This window comes from Corapipo altera, unplaced genomic scaffold, assembly GCF_003945725.1.
Source record: "Corapipo altera isolate COAL_440 unplaced genomic scaffold, ASM394572v1 23, whole genome shotgun sequence".
Lineage (NCBI taxonomy): Eukaryota > Metazoa > Chordata > Aves > Passeriformes > Pipridae > Corapipo > Corapipo altera.
In genome coordinates, this window is record NW_020884878.1 from 10512212 (window position 1) to 10526054 (window position 13843).

The window sequence follows — 13843 nt, forward strand, 5'->3', positions numbered from 1 at the left end:
GCAAACATAGCACAATCACTAGAAAAGGGAGAGGAGTGACATTGCCATCTTCCTGCACTGACTGGCACCTGAGAAAGAAAACTGAAATGTAGATTTTTCTCTCTCCTCTCTTCTTTTTTTTTTTTTTTTTAAGGCTTCTCAAAGCACTATTTTAACTCCGCTCTGTATATTCACAGCTGGTTCCTCAGCTGCAGTTTCAACTCAGCAAATATGATTAACAGAAGTATTTGCACAAATCTAAATTTAAATAAAAGTATGTGACTTTACAACACTTTAGGAGTCTATGGGTACCCCTTTCACTTTAGGGTGAAAGAATCAATTTCATATACATTAACTTACTTGTGTAACACAGTCAATATCAAGCAAATAGTTTATTTGTCCAACTAAAAAAATCAGAACTAAACTTTCATAAAATTTAGGTTACAATTTACTAAATAAAAGATGAAGAAAAGAAGACTGAAGAAATACTTTTTACATTAATATTTACAGCTTGGCAGTATAGACAGAAGAATTATTTTCCAATATGCTTAGCATTATAGCTGGATCTTCCAGTACACCATGTATGCATCAGGACCAGAAGCTGTATAATCAGAATAGAGTAGCCATTTTTCATGATTATATAATACAAAAAAACCTACACAATGTAGACAATCAGCTTCTAAAGCTACATTTAAATGAAAGCTTTCATTTAAAATTAAAGGGTAGTTGCCTTCACCTTCAGAGAAATTTTCCAAAACTAACATGTTGACTAAAAACTAGACAAAAAAATAAAAACACAAAACTTTTAAACAGTAGTGGGTTTGACATTCACAATTAACTACATATAATGTATTACATGATGTTTGGAATTCGAGAATACTCTAGCTAATCAAGCATGGCTACAATAAAGTACAACTTTTTTATTGTTGTTGGTTTTTTTTTAAGTTGTGCTAAGGTTAGAGGCATAGAACACTTTCCAGTCTAGATAGAGTATCTACTGTGTCTTCAAAAACCATTTTGGAGAGGCACTGTGTTGTTTTCTACACCAATAGATAGGATCCCTCCAAACCCAAAGTACACTATGTTCCCAAAAGGCTGAATAATTCGATCTTCCACCTTGATAACTCATTATCACCCTGTTATTTTGAGTATGACAGACATGTCAAGGTCTAGAAGCTTTAACACTAAGCAGGTACAAATAAAAAAAAAAAAAGTAGCTGACTACAAAATAATACAACACAACAATGTAAAAGCCCTAGGGAAATCTATCAGGAAAGCCCTCAGAAAACAAACCACACTGCAGTGCACATGCCAGTAAGCATCCTTGTATCCAAAACCAGGTTCGCATCAGGCAAAGAATACATAACTTTGGCCGTATACCCTAAAACAATGAGCTACAGTTAGACAAATTAATATAAGTAATAACATGAATCAAACATCAGAAAACATGGAAATTAAGACTACAGCCAAAAGTTCACAGTAGGAATAAAAATTACTGTCCCTGAGTTGTTTATTGCCACTGTCCTGATAGAGGTCACAGTGCCTTGAGGTGGAATGTAAACTATTCAATTGTTTCAGTGTAGTCTGGCATCCTGTCTTAATCTGCTGATGGTTTTATGCTAAGCCATCATTTTGACACTGACATGGCTGAGGTGTACAGTTATTCTGCTGTCCTTCTTGTTCTGTTGGGTCAGCAGTGTGCAAAACACCGGTACAATGCAACCCTTTGGTGATTCCTGTTAGACCCTCCAGAAACCACCAAACACACAGGTTGAAGCTCTAAAACATAGATATTAGACACTCCAATGCCTCTCCCTCTTTAGGTACCTAAATCCATTTGATTTCAATGGGAAGTTCATAAACATCCCTGACAATTGGGTCTAAGGAAGCCTAGTTCCTCAACAAGAATTAAGGTTAACTGAGATTAAAACAGATGACAGTCCAATTTGTTAACACATTTTTATTTAATTAGGATTTGCTCAGTCTAACTGCAGAATGTCACCTAATTAAAACTGAGTACTCTGGGCATCAGTGATCTAAAGCAGAAGTTCACTCTGTCACAATAAAGTGACTTTAGCCACCAGGAGAGCTACTACGTCCTCTCCTTTTGCTTGTTGCTATATCCCCACCATGCAGCAAATCAAGGAGTTGATTTAGCTGAAAATTAATGTCACTAAAAATGATCAGCCTTAGCTAGATCATCTTATCAATCTACTTCATTGCACAGTTATCTGAAAAACAGCACTAGCAGAAAAGGGAAGACTGAAAGCAAAGTCATCCGCTACAAATAATTATTCAAGAGAGAGAGAGAAACTTGTTAGGATTATCAAAATTACTATTATCACTTTAGAATGTGAAACCAAAATGTGATAGGTAGCAATAAAAAACAATTAAAATGAAATCATGTTCTATGAAAGTGAGATCTTAAACAGGATTATTGTGTCCAAGTACTTACCATGAGCTAAAAACATTCAGAGGTATATAATTATGTCATATTTAAGAGAAGACAATGAACAGAAATTTACAAAATCTGTGACCACACATCATGTCTAGACACAGACAAGACACTGTGGAAATACAAAATAATCATTAGATGGTTACAAATAAATGAGTAAAACAATTAACTTCACAATATCAAGAAGCAAAAGACCATGCCCCAAACTCCACGGTATTACTGGCAAATGAGAAGTGAAGAACACAAGAAGTCAAAAAAGAAGAATGAACTGATGAAACAGTGACAGTTGGGAAATCTCTGTCTTCCCATATACAGCAAAGCAAGAATCAATCACTAGGAAAAAAAGAAAACTATTCTCTCTAACTCAGATGTCAACCCATTTTTTAGACTACAATAGTAAAAGACTGCAGGAGCAGAACTCTAGAAAAAAACACAAGTACCTAGTAAATACAGAACAACTCTGCATATAAGGAAACCAGAGTATTGAATTTCAGGGGTGGGGAGGAGAAGTTGGGGGCAGCTTTTAAAGTGAAAGGATGTGAAAAGAGAAGAAAGTGGTTGAGGTTTTTCGTTCAGAATGAAAGCCATTAAAGTGTGTGGATTCTTCCTGAACTTCAACAGAAAAACATTAGTAAACACTAGGTTTGCTGTAGCATACAAAGGTTTCACTCAGTTTAGTTAGCTCTGATGCACTGTACAAGCAACACTAAATATATTCTCAGTAAATTTAACATCTTCAACTCGGTTAGAGCACACTGCTAATAACAACAAGGTTGTGGATTTAATCTCTGTATGGGCCATTCACATTAGAGCTCGACTGGATGATTCTTGTGGGTCACTTCCAACTCAGAATATTCTGTGATTCTGACTCAACTTGCAGATTAGGCTTCCATAAGTGACAATATAAATGACACTGTGACGCAAGTAGTATTTTGATATTATTTGTAGATATTTAAAGGTAAGAGATTGACTTTCTAATATTGTTCTTGAATATTTTTAATGTATATGGAGATAACATCATCCTTTTCAAATGTGCTATAACACAGCCATCATTAACAATTCCTTTCAATCTCATCAAGGCTATTTTTATAGTTGGATTTTCAGAAAAAGCAGTGGCTTTTTGGATAATATCAAGGAGCATCCCACATAAGGGACAACCTGAAGGTCAGCAAATAATGCATCTGCTGGAGAAAATAATGCACAAAAAGACCAGACTGACATTACTGTCAAACAGCAACAGGCAGGAATATTCTATTACAATAAATTAAAAAATTCCTGACAAACCAAAAGTACATACCTCTGTACATTATGTAAAAGATACTATCTGTGTTACAGGCAGCTTTTCAACTGTTTGTTTTTACTCCACTAAGTACCAAGAAGGCAATATACTATTGAACAGCAAAAGCTTCCACTCGATTACTGTATTAACATATCTGGAAAGCAACTGATTGCCTTACAAAAAGCCTATGGAGCAGAGTTGAAGCTACCTTTCAGCAATGAGAACAATGCGGAGGTAAAAATGAAAGCTTCATCAAAAGAAAAAGAATGTTATGTCCCCAGAACAGCTGCTCAAGTAGAGAGAAAGCAAATAAAGATGTCAGGAGAAGGTCAAGGCCAGATTGAATAGCAATTGGCAAAAGGAAAGATATGAAGTGGAACATTTATCATTTAACAAGGCAATGAGCTAGTTAACACAGATTGCTGGAAACATGATCTTTAATTGGGAAAAGAGCAAAGAAATTTGCTGCTACACGGGGAAAGAAAAAGAAGTCAGCTATGCTGGTTGTTGTGAGGTAAAAAACAAAATTGATATGCATACTTTCAATGATATGCACAACATACAAACTGTTTTCTCTGAATTTCCCCAGAGTCAACAGACTGCTTTGATTACAGAAATGCACAGCAAGTTTTAAAATCCTCTATTTAGTAAATTTCAGCATTAAATATATATACATATATATATATAAACAAAACACAATATCAAAAGTAGTATCAGTGGACAAAAATGCTTACCTAAAAATAATGCCATGCACCCCAAAACTCTAAACACTGAGCACAAGCATAGATCAGAAAAGCACTTAACACAGCAGAATAAGCAAACTGAGAGGTAGCTGCAGCTGGTTCTTCAGTTACTAGGTATTGCTTAAAAATGCATATTCAACTCAAAATCCCTCAGAACATTTGTACTTTCAAAGATGAGTTTCACAGTAATTGAAAGATCTGTATCTTAAACTACCAAAATTTAAGTTATTCAAGTAGCTGCAAATCAATACCTTCAACAAGAAGGTAAAATGAAAAACCAGAACAGTGAGAAGTATTAACACAGAATCTTCTACAGTAATTCCTAAGGACTATAAAACTAATCTCTCAAGTTTTCTCTTCTGAAAGTCCAAACATATACAGGATGCTAGAACAGCGCTGCTTCCAGCCTGTGGTAACTGCCCATGAGTGAATATTCACTTTGAGGGAATAAGAACTTCCTGAATGATTGGTATTTTTAACATTAATATTCACGGAATCTTGCAAAATCAACTGCAGGGAAAAAGATGATTAAGTACAGCTCTGTGTTGGTGAAGGCCATATTAAAAGCAATGTTTATACGTGTACACAGGCACCCTATTCCAGGGTGGCTTTTTAAAATTACAGTACCCATTTTTATCTTGCCTATACATTCAACATAGTGGAAGGTAAAAAAAAACTACTGAAAGACAAAAAAAAAAAAAAAGTTGTATGTAAACATGATGGTCAGCAATGTTTCAGAGCAATATTTTAGGAAATACCTGAGTAGATAAACAGCCCTTTCAATATCACTGAGTTCTTCATCAACTGTCAATCTTTCTATTTCTTCTGGTGTCTGTCAAGTGTGAAATAGAGATTATGAGTTTCCAATGCCTTATTATTTCACTATTTTGATCTTCTCAAAACAAGTCCTTCCTCCCCACATGTCCAGGGACAGTTTGATGAGTTACCTGAATTTATCCATGAAATCTCTAGCCAACATTTCAAATTCAATCAAATAAATCTTTGAGCAGGAAAAGATGCAATGTTAGAGCAGTACAATTCCATGTCAGGCATTATCACTAATAAAGTGAAAGCAAATCACATATAAATTAATCTAAAGACCTAAGTTAGTCTATTTTTTTCCCAGCTTAATATTCTTATACTGGAAATATTAAGTCCCTGCTTTGTAGTATTCAAGACTGTTTATTCCAAAAATAACTGAAAATAATGTTTAAGTATCCTGGTGTCGTAAAAAAAAAAAATAGACTGTCTACTCACTTAGCTGTATATAAATAAAACAGACACAATTTAAAACGGATTTTAAAGCATCCTTCTTTTTTGAGGTATGTACCTTCAGGCTCCTGCGTACTGGCCTCTCTATAATAGTTAGTTCCTGCAGGTCTTCTATGTATCCGAACAGATTGCTCTGACTAAAATCCATTTTGGAGAAGGTTAGCGGACGCATGTAACACCTACAGCCTTCGGCAGCCGACGCTGTCCCCGAGCCTCACATCGCCCTGCGGGCGGCGGGACCGAACGCTCCGGGCGCTCCCGCCGCCGGCACAGCCCGGGCTCGGCGCACTCACTGCGGCAGCGCCCGCCGCGCCGCCCGCCTCCGCCCAGCCTCCTGCAGGGAAACTTTCTCCGCTCGGCCCGGGCGGGCAGCGAGCGAGGCCGGCACCTGCAGCCCCGGGAGCGCCGGTGCAGCTGCTGGTGCCTCGGCGGGCGGGAGTTTCGAGCCAAGTTTCCCCTGGTCGCGGGCCGCGCCTGCCCGCTGCGGGGGCCAGGGAGCGCGCTGCCCCCGGCCGGCAGACGGGCACGGCGGAGCCCCCGGCGCAGCACCCGGGACTGCGGGGCTCGCTCCGCACCGGCAGGGCACGGCACAGCAGGGCACGGCAGGACGCGGTAGCGGAGCAGCCCCGCCGCGGCGCCCGGGTGCCGCCTCTCCCCCCCGCCCCGGGAGGAGGGACGGTTGCTGCGGTGCAGTGACGCTCCCCGCCCCCGTCCCGCGGCGCGGCCACCTGGGCTCCCTCCCCGGCGTCGCGGGGGTGAGCGCCACAGACCCCGGCCGGGGCAGCCCCAGCACCGCCTCGCCGGTCGCCGGGGCAACGCGGCGCTGCCGCGGCCTCCGCGGGGCAGAACAGCGCCCGAGCGCGGCACCGTCGGAACACGCGGGGGGCGCCGCCCCCTCAGAGCCGGTACCGCGCCTGGGGTGCCCCAGCAGCCGCAGCCCAGCCTGGCCCGCCGGGCTCCCCCGCCTGCTGCGGGGCTTCTTGTCCACAGCTGTGGCTTCTGTTGGCTTCCCCTCCCACAGCTGCAGCCTCCCTGAAGCTCCTCGTCCGCTGCTGCGGCCTCCCCGGTGGGGCGCGGCATCCCCTCAGCCGGGCGGTGTTCCCCCGCCAGTCGTGCTACGACCCCGCACCAGTGTCCTGCCCCGCTCTCATAGAACTACACAGGACAAACCTCTAGATGAGCTGATTTTAAAGAAAAGTCCAAAGCAGGTTCCTCCTCCAATGAATGCTTTTATATTAATCTTAAAAAAAAAAAAAATCTTTTACATCCATGGCAGTAAATTATGAATCTACACCGAAGACATCACTTGCAGTCTTCATAAATTCTTATTCTTCACCTTTTACATTCCAGACCCAGGTTATACACCACTCACTTACCGCAGTGCAGATTTCCATATGGATCGTCTTCCTGATACATGCAGTTAGGCCTTGGATGCTGTAGGATTTACCATGCTCATTCACAAACTTAGGGTACGCTGGGGTTACGAGGGAGAGTATTTTTTTTCGAAATAAAGCTACACCATTTTTACCCCTGATTCACAGACAAATAAGCATGGAAAATGAAATCTTTTTAAAAAACTCAGTAGGACAGCTCCTATTGGGGTGGGTCAGTGATGCAAAATTCATGCAGGACAAGAATCATTACACACAGCTGGACTCAGCATTTACTAGCTAAGTTATTCACCAGGCCTCTAGACAGTGGTATTTGCAATAATTATATGGAACACAACTAAGCAAGTCACACTCACAGAGGAGTTAAAATCCCTGTAAATATTTCACAAGGGCTTGAGTGGGTACAATGTTTTACTATTATTGTGAAATGCCCACATGACCCAGTAAGTTTTGTTAATAAACTATAAAAGTAATTCCACAAATTGTAAGAATTAAAATTGTAAGAATTATGTAGTATATTGCCCAGAATTTTAGTAACTTTTATTCCGTGATTGGTAAGTACCTCAGCTTTTATCTAGCAAAAAATAAACACGGTCCCCTGTCTGTTATTTCTCTGTCTACCGATTAGGCCAAATCCTGTGCTCAGTTAAACAAGTAAAACAGTAAAAAATTAGAGCATCTCCATTAATTGCAAATGTACAACAAAAAAATCTAATCCAAAATATATATAAATAATCAAAGTGTTATGTAATAGAAAACTAAAACCATTTGGAGTTTTCAAGGCATGACAATAAATTAAAATGAGAACAGTATTTTGAACATCTCCTTTGTGTTATCTTTTTAACTAGGGAACATCATCAGACAGCAAATACAATAGTTATGACTGAACTTAAGTTCTCTCAGAGTAGTTAAGTAAATATCTCCACGAGGGGAAATAAAAAAAGAATTTTATACAATGTTCTTTTCTCAAACTCAGAATCCTGACGTGCAAGCTTCTGCCAGTGATAAGTATTAGGAAAACGTACTGAAATCCCAATGGCAATTACTTAGGAAAATCCTTTTGCAAGTTCTTTCACAGCCATCTGTGGTTATTTCACCTTGTGAAATAGTGAGAAGTAGTTCTCATGAATCTTAAGAGATCTTATGCGACCTTATGTGTGCCTTGAATTAGGAACTCAATGCAGTTTTCAAACCAGGAATTTCATAACTCAGTTTTAAAAACTGAAGAACATGGAGTTTAGATATACAACTCGGCTGATTTATGATGTTATATTTTACATAAATTTTGTAAGCCACTAAGGAAGAGTGTTTCTTATAAACATTTAAACAGCTCTTTTAAAAAGCTGTCCTGTCCTTCTAACTCAGTCCAGGAAACACTGTGCGGGCATGACTCCCATTAGTTTTAAAATCAGTAGATATATCAAAGAGACCTACAAATATCCTGGAAACGTTAAAAGCAGAATAAAATAAGAATTTTTTTCCTGTAAATTGAATACCGGACTAAAGATCACAGGAAGAATTAGATTAAATATAAACAAATCTCCTTTTGACCCACACATTTGGCAGAAAAATAATTCTTGCATATTTTGTTCCAAAACCACATATATAAAAATTAATCCCCTCTGATAGTAAATCTGCAGGCAAGTAGTCTCTCACTCTCATCTATGGTTAAAGTTACGTATGACTCCCCTTCTAACTGCTGCTGCTTCCAGCTCCTTCCCTTTTCACTCCTCTCTTCTCTCAAATGAAGCTCTACTCAGCTGCATTCTAACCTTGTCATAGCTAATGTAGTAGAATGAAGAGCTATTTCGTGCTGCTTTTGTGAAATCCAGAGTGAATTGGAACCTTCACTTTAACACAGGAGCTGTGTAAGGTTGCAAAGTTAATACCGGGCTGATTTCAAATAATCCTTCCTTAATGGAGGCAACTGCAGAGAACCTGGAAAAATACCACCCATTCTGAGTGGGAGAAGAGAGAGGGTGTTATTCAGGCCTTCTGAAGCAATGAACTCTAAATGCAATACAGGTGAAGACCAAAAAAAAAAAAAAAAAAAGACAATAGGTGGAAGGACTTTGTACCTAAAGAATTCTGCAGGTACACTGGCTCAAGCTAAGTATTCTTGGGGGAAGGGATTTGTCCTGTTGGACACGGCCATTTTCCTTTGCTACCTAGCAGTTAGGTGTCTGCCTTCTGGAAACTGCTCTGAAATCAGCTGAAATATGAAGTAACTGGTTTGGGAGATACAGAAGAACATGACAAGAAATGCTTTCAGGCAAAATGTGTGCATTCCCAATTAAAAGCCAGAATTTCTTATGCAATGATGAAACTAAAAAAGGAGGAAAAAAATCAGCAAAATATTCTTTAATTATGTTGGGAGGGAAAAAAGGCAATATGTTTTGGGTCAACTTGAAAGTAATGCTTTCTCTTGGGGTTTTGTTTTGCTCGTTTTAATTTAGACAACTGAAGAATTACCATAAACATCAAAATTAAATTAATTTCCCATTTTCTTTCACTTAATACTCCACAGAAAAATAAATACTATTTCATAATGTACACTGTGAAGATTATGCACTGTGTAATCACAGTTCTGCTCAGGACTCAGCACCTGAACTGTGCAGAAGTTCAGTTCAGTGTGTTCATCACTACTGAGAGACAACCAGAGCTGTAACAACTCCTGCTCACCATTTCCAAATGAGCAGCCTCTGACTGGAACTGGTTTTTACAGTTCACTAAGCCCTTAAAAAAATTCAGTTTTAATGTTCCATCTAATGCTATAGCCTTACCAAACAAGATTTTTTTTTTTTTTATTCCCTCTGTACTCCAGGTGAGAATGTCTCCATGAACAGTGCTTCTTCAGAAGAACTCTCTGTTAAGGCAAACCTGTAAGAAGATTAATATAAAAAAATCATGCACAAAAATATTAGTCTACTTTGGAACAATGCCTGGAATGTAGCATACACAAACCTCAGCAGCAAAAAATATTATTTAGCATATTTTCTAAATTGTTGCTAAGAAACTGTTGCTTCATTTTACTACTGTCATTTGCAGAAAAGTTTTGATTGTTCTTTTGCCGCTTGGGTCATCTCATTGTAATAGCTATGTAATTAAATGGGTTATAAAAGAAAAAGCACTGGATTGTATTCAGTGTGCTTTCATCATCTGTAGCCTCGTCTCCCATATTCTCTCCTGTAACTTAGTTCCCTCCAATAAGCTCTAAAAACCCAAAAAGATCATATGATAACACAGAAAAGATCCTTAAATTTGTTTTTATGTAGTATATAAAATCTGTAAGACTGCAATCACTGTGTTCTCCCTGTCTTTCTGTAAGAACTAGTAATGTTCTCCTACAGTGTCTAATCTACTACCCTCTATCCAGAAGTAGTTAATAGCATATGCACAGAGAATAACAACAGAGCAAATAGAAAGTGCCATTCTTCTTCATATCTTCCAGCTATTTGTAGGATTTTTAACCCTGTAGTAGGATCTAATAGCAAACTACAAAGTTTAAGTGAATGATTTTCTTTTGTAGAAACAGAAAACTTTTTTCCCCACATTTATTAGTTTTTCCAAATATCCAGATAAAGCAGAATTTATTTGCATTTTAGAAATAAGAACAATAATGGCAAAAATCTCAGTGCCATCAGTCTTTCAGTAGGGATGTCTATACCACATTCTACCAGCATCCTGACCCAGAAGACGAAGAGAGTGTACCAAGACATACCAGCCTGCTGCAAAAGCAAAGACTGGCACTGCTATATTCATAACAAAGAGGAAGCCAATGAGTCCAGTTCCTTGCTATGACAACCATGAACAATCTGTCATGCTCATGTCAAACATTATATTAAAACTAACAACTTTTTGCCTTCAAGTATCCTTTACTCATCGGTTGCCGTAGAAACTTAAGATTTCTTACCTAAAATTACTGTTGGCCAGTTTACTGAGTTTCTTCTTGTGCTAGTGTTGTCCTTTCCTTTAAATTATTCTCCCTTTCCTGGTATTTAAAGTCTGCAGTCATATCTGCTGTAATCATGGGTTAAAAAAGCTAAGCTCAGCATTTAGTCTTCATTCCTAAAACAGGCTCTTCATTCCCCTGATCACCCTAGCAGTCCCTCTGGTATCTGCTGCAGTTTGACTTCACCTCTCTTGAATTAAGGTGGCCAGAATACAGTGTTGAAAATAAGTTTCAGGGAAGTAATGCCTCTTGTGAAGAATGAATGTTTGTACACGAATTAGTTTACCAAATACACTACAGCTGCAGCTCAGTTATCTTGTGGTCAATAATTCTGTCATCCACAGTGATCTAAAACTAATTAACTCCCATCTTAATTCGCTTTAGCCGAATGGTGCTGTAATTTGTATAAATATATTCATCCAATTCAATCTGCCTTGATATCATAATTCCCCTCTGTATTAATAACTGTGTCATCAGCAAATTTAATATTGTATCACAGTTATTCGTTAAATAAGATTAGTCCACAAGACTTTAAGAAACTTTAAGAAACTCCTTGAGTAAACTTGATATAACTGATAATCTATCAATGTACACACCAATGTGTTCCCCCAAAATGAAACATGTATTGCTCTTCCTCTTTAGCAAACTCCTCTCACCTCATCTCTACTATTCCTTGTAATAATTCCCCATATTAAAAATATTTTGAGGTTGTCCAGATAGATTAGATGACCTTTATTTTTCTGCCCAGAAAAGCAGTTACCTTATTAAGTGACATGGCCTGATTTGCCATTCGCCCCTGGGTTAATCAATATTGATGTTTATTTAATTTCTTGTTATCTTCTTAACTTTCTTTATAATTCTTCCCTTGAAAATACATTCTGAAGTATCTACTGCATCTGACTGCATTTGCAACCATTCCAAATGTTTCCCTCACATTATTAAATGGAGGTGTCTTTGCCATTCTTCAATCACACCTTCTTCTTCTGTTCTTGAAAGAGTCTTTGCTATTGTAACTAGAGTTAAACATGCCAGTACTCTTAAATCTCATGCATGGAGATTATCTTTTTCTCCTGGCTTTGAGAACACATGAGCTGAAGGAGCAGCATGATGTCTTTGACAAAATGCTTCACAGAGCTAAGTAAGAAACACATCTGTGAAGCTGGAAGATGGAATAAAGAGAGAAAAAGAAAAAAATAGGCAGCACAGGCAAAGAGACATATATTTTCAAAATAGGTTTAACAATAGAGAACTAACAAATTGGAGCAATATAGAAAGATATTGCAGAATGCTGCAGAAGACAGAAAGAAGAATCCATTCTAAAACTCTCCTCCAGTTAACAACTCATTTCCCATAGTTATTATTTTTATGGCACTATGTCTTAAGATATTATCAGTCATAGAATGATATTCCAGAACTTCTGAATATGAAAACACAGGCCTTGATCCCAAGAACCAAGGCACCTTGGCACTTCAGGACAGAACAACAAGCCTCATCTGGCCTCATGCCAGAAAAGACAGAAGAGCAAATTCTAGAGCCTTCAAAACACAGGAGGCATCAAGTCCCCCACTGGCCAGCAGCTGCATGTTTATCATGTGCACAATGTATCATGAGTATTAATATAAATCACAGTATGGTGATATTCTTTCATTAGCAGTAATGGCTATTAAAATCAGTAATTAACCAGATACTGACATTCCTGCAAGAAGAAAAAAAAAAAAACAAAAGAAAGGGAAAAAAAGAGAGAAGCCAAAGAATGTTATTAGTATGTGAAAGCCTACATCAGTTGCTCACATGCAGATTCAACTGTTCCTGGTGCTGAATTCAGCTACACAAAGGTATTGGTCAAAGCAATCTCTGACTCAACCTACCTTAGAAGAAGTCTTCTATATTTTATAAAAAACCAAAATATTAATTGACAAAACATACAATATCTAATATTGCACTCTAGAGACCAAACCACAATCTCTGAACTACTGATCTGCAGGACCATAGTTTACAGCTGGGAAGAACAGCATCTGCTGTCAAGTAAAGTTCTGTAATGAAGACATCAAACCCCTCAAGTTCTCTTTGGCTCTCAGACATACTGGCTTAAATAACTTCGAAATTATTGATAAAATAATAAAATATGTATGTACTGACATGAGTTATGCAAGACAAATGACATGACTCGCTAATTTATTAATACAGGTTATTCTCTTCAATTCACGATTTCCTGGTATTTAAATAACTGTTGATCTAAAAAAGTCCTAGGGGGGTAAAGCAGGCCTCTGTTTCAGTTGTCGCTGGTATTTTAACTAAGAAGTCATTTGGCACTGTAGATAATGGAACTGTATTTACCAGGAGTCTATCAGCTGACTCTCTGTTAGGACACAAAGGTGCACTTCTTATTGACAGAACCTTGTCACAACATAACAAAGCTGGTCTCTTTCAGGTGACAAAGGCTCAGAGAGATTAATGTCACTCTAATACTAAGCAAATGTTTAGTTCCCTTGGTTATCCCATTTCAAAGCAACTCAAATAATCAATGCCTCTTGTACAACCAGTTCACACCATGGCAATCAGAAAAGGTACCATGTCTATTTAGGTAAGATCATTCTGAATCTCCAGGCTCATTACAAATAGGCGTGTCCCTGCTTTCAAATTAAGATTTAGAGCCTGTAATTTCAATCCCTTAGTCTATAAATAGTAGATAGAGCTCAATACTGATCAAGCAGAAAAGACAGCTGCATATACAATTAAATTCTTACTGAAAAAAAAAATCAGAATAACTCC

General features: G+C 38.4%; 1 protein-coding gene across 6 annotated transcripts in view; it reads right to left on the reverse strand.

The window, feature by feature from the left end:
* PPP4R4 (protein phosphatase 4 regulatory subunit 4) overlaps window positions 1-6510 on the reverse strand; it is a 68729-nt gene extending 62219 nt beyond the window's left edge. The window contains exons 1-2 of one of the 6 annotated variants that reach the window (XM_027637565.1): window positions 5787-6503; window positions 5215-5288 (exon numbers count right to left, since the gene is read on the reverse strand). In XM_027637565.1, the coding sequence (XP_027493366.1) occupies window positions 5215-5288; window positions 5787-5900 (188 nt within the window). In that variant the 5' untranslated portion in view covers window positions 5901-6503. Of the gene's footprint in view, window positions 1-5214; window positions 5289-5786 lie in introns of all 6 variants that reach the window. The other 5 variants (XM_027637567.1, XM_027637566.1, XM_027637568.1 and 2 more) reach the window with 5 other exon arrangements.
* Between the last annotated feature and the right edge of the window lie 7333 nt (window positions 6511-13843).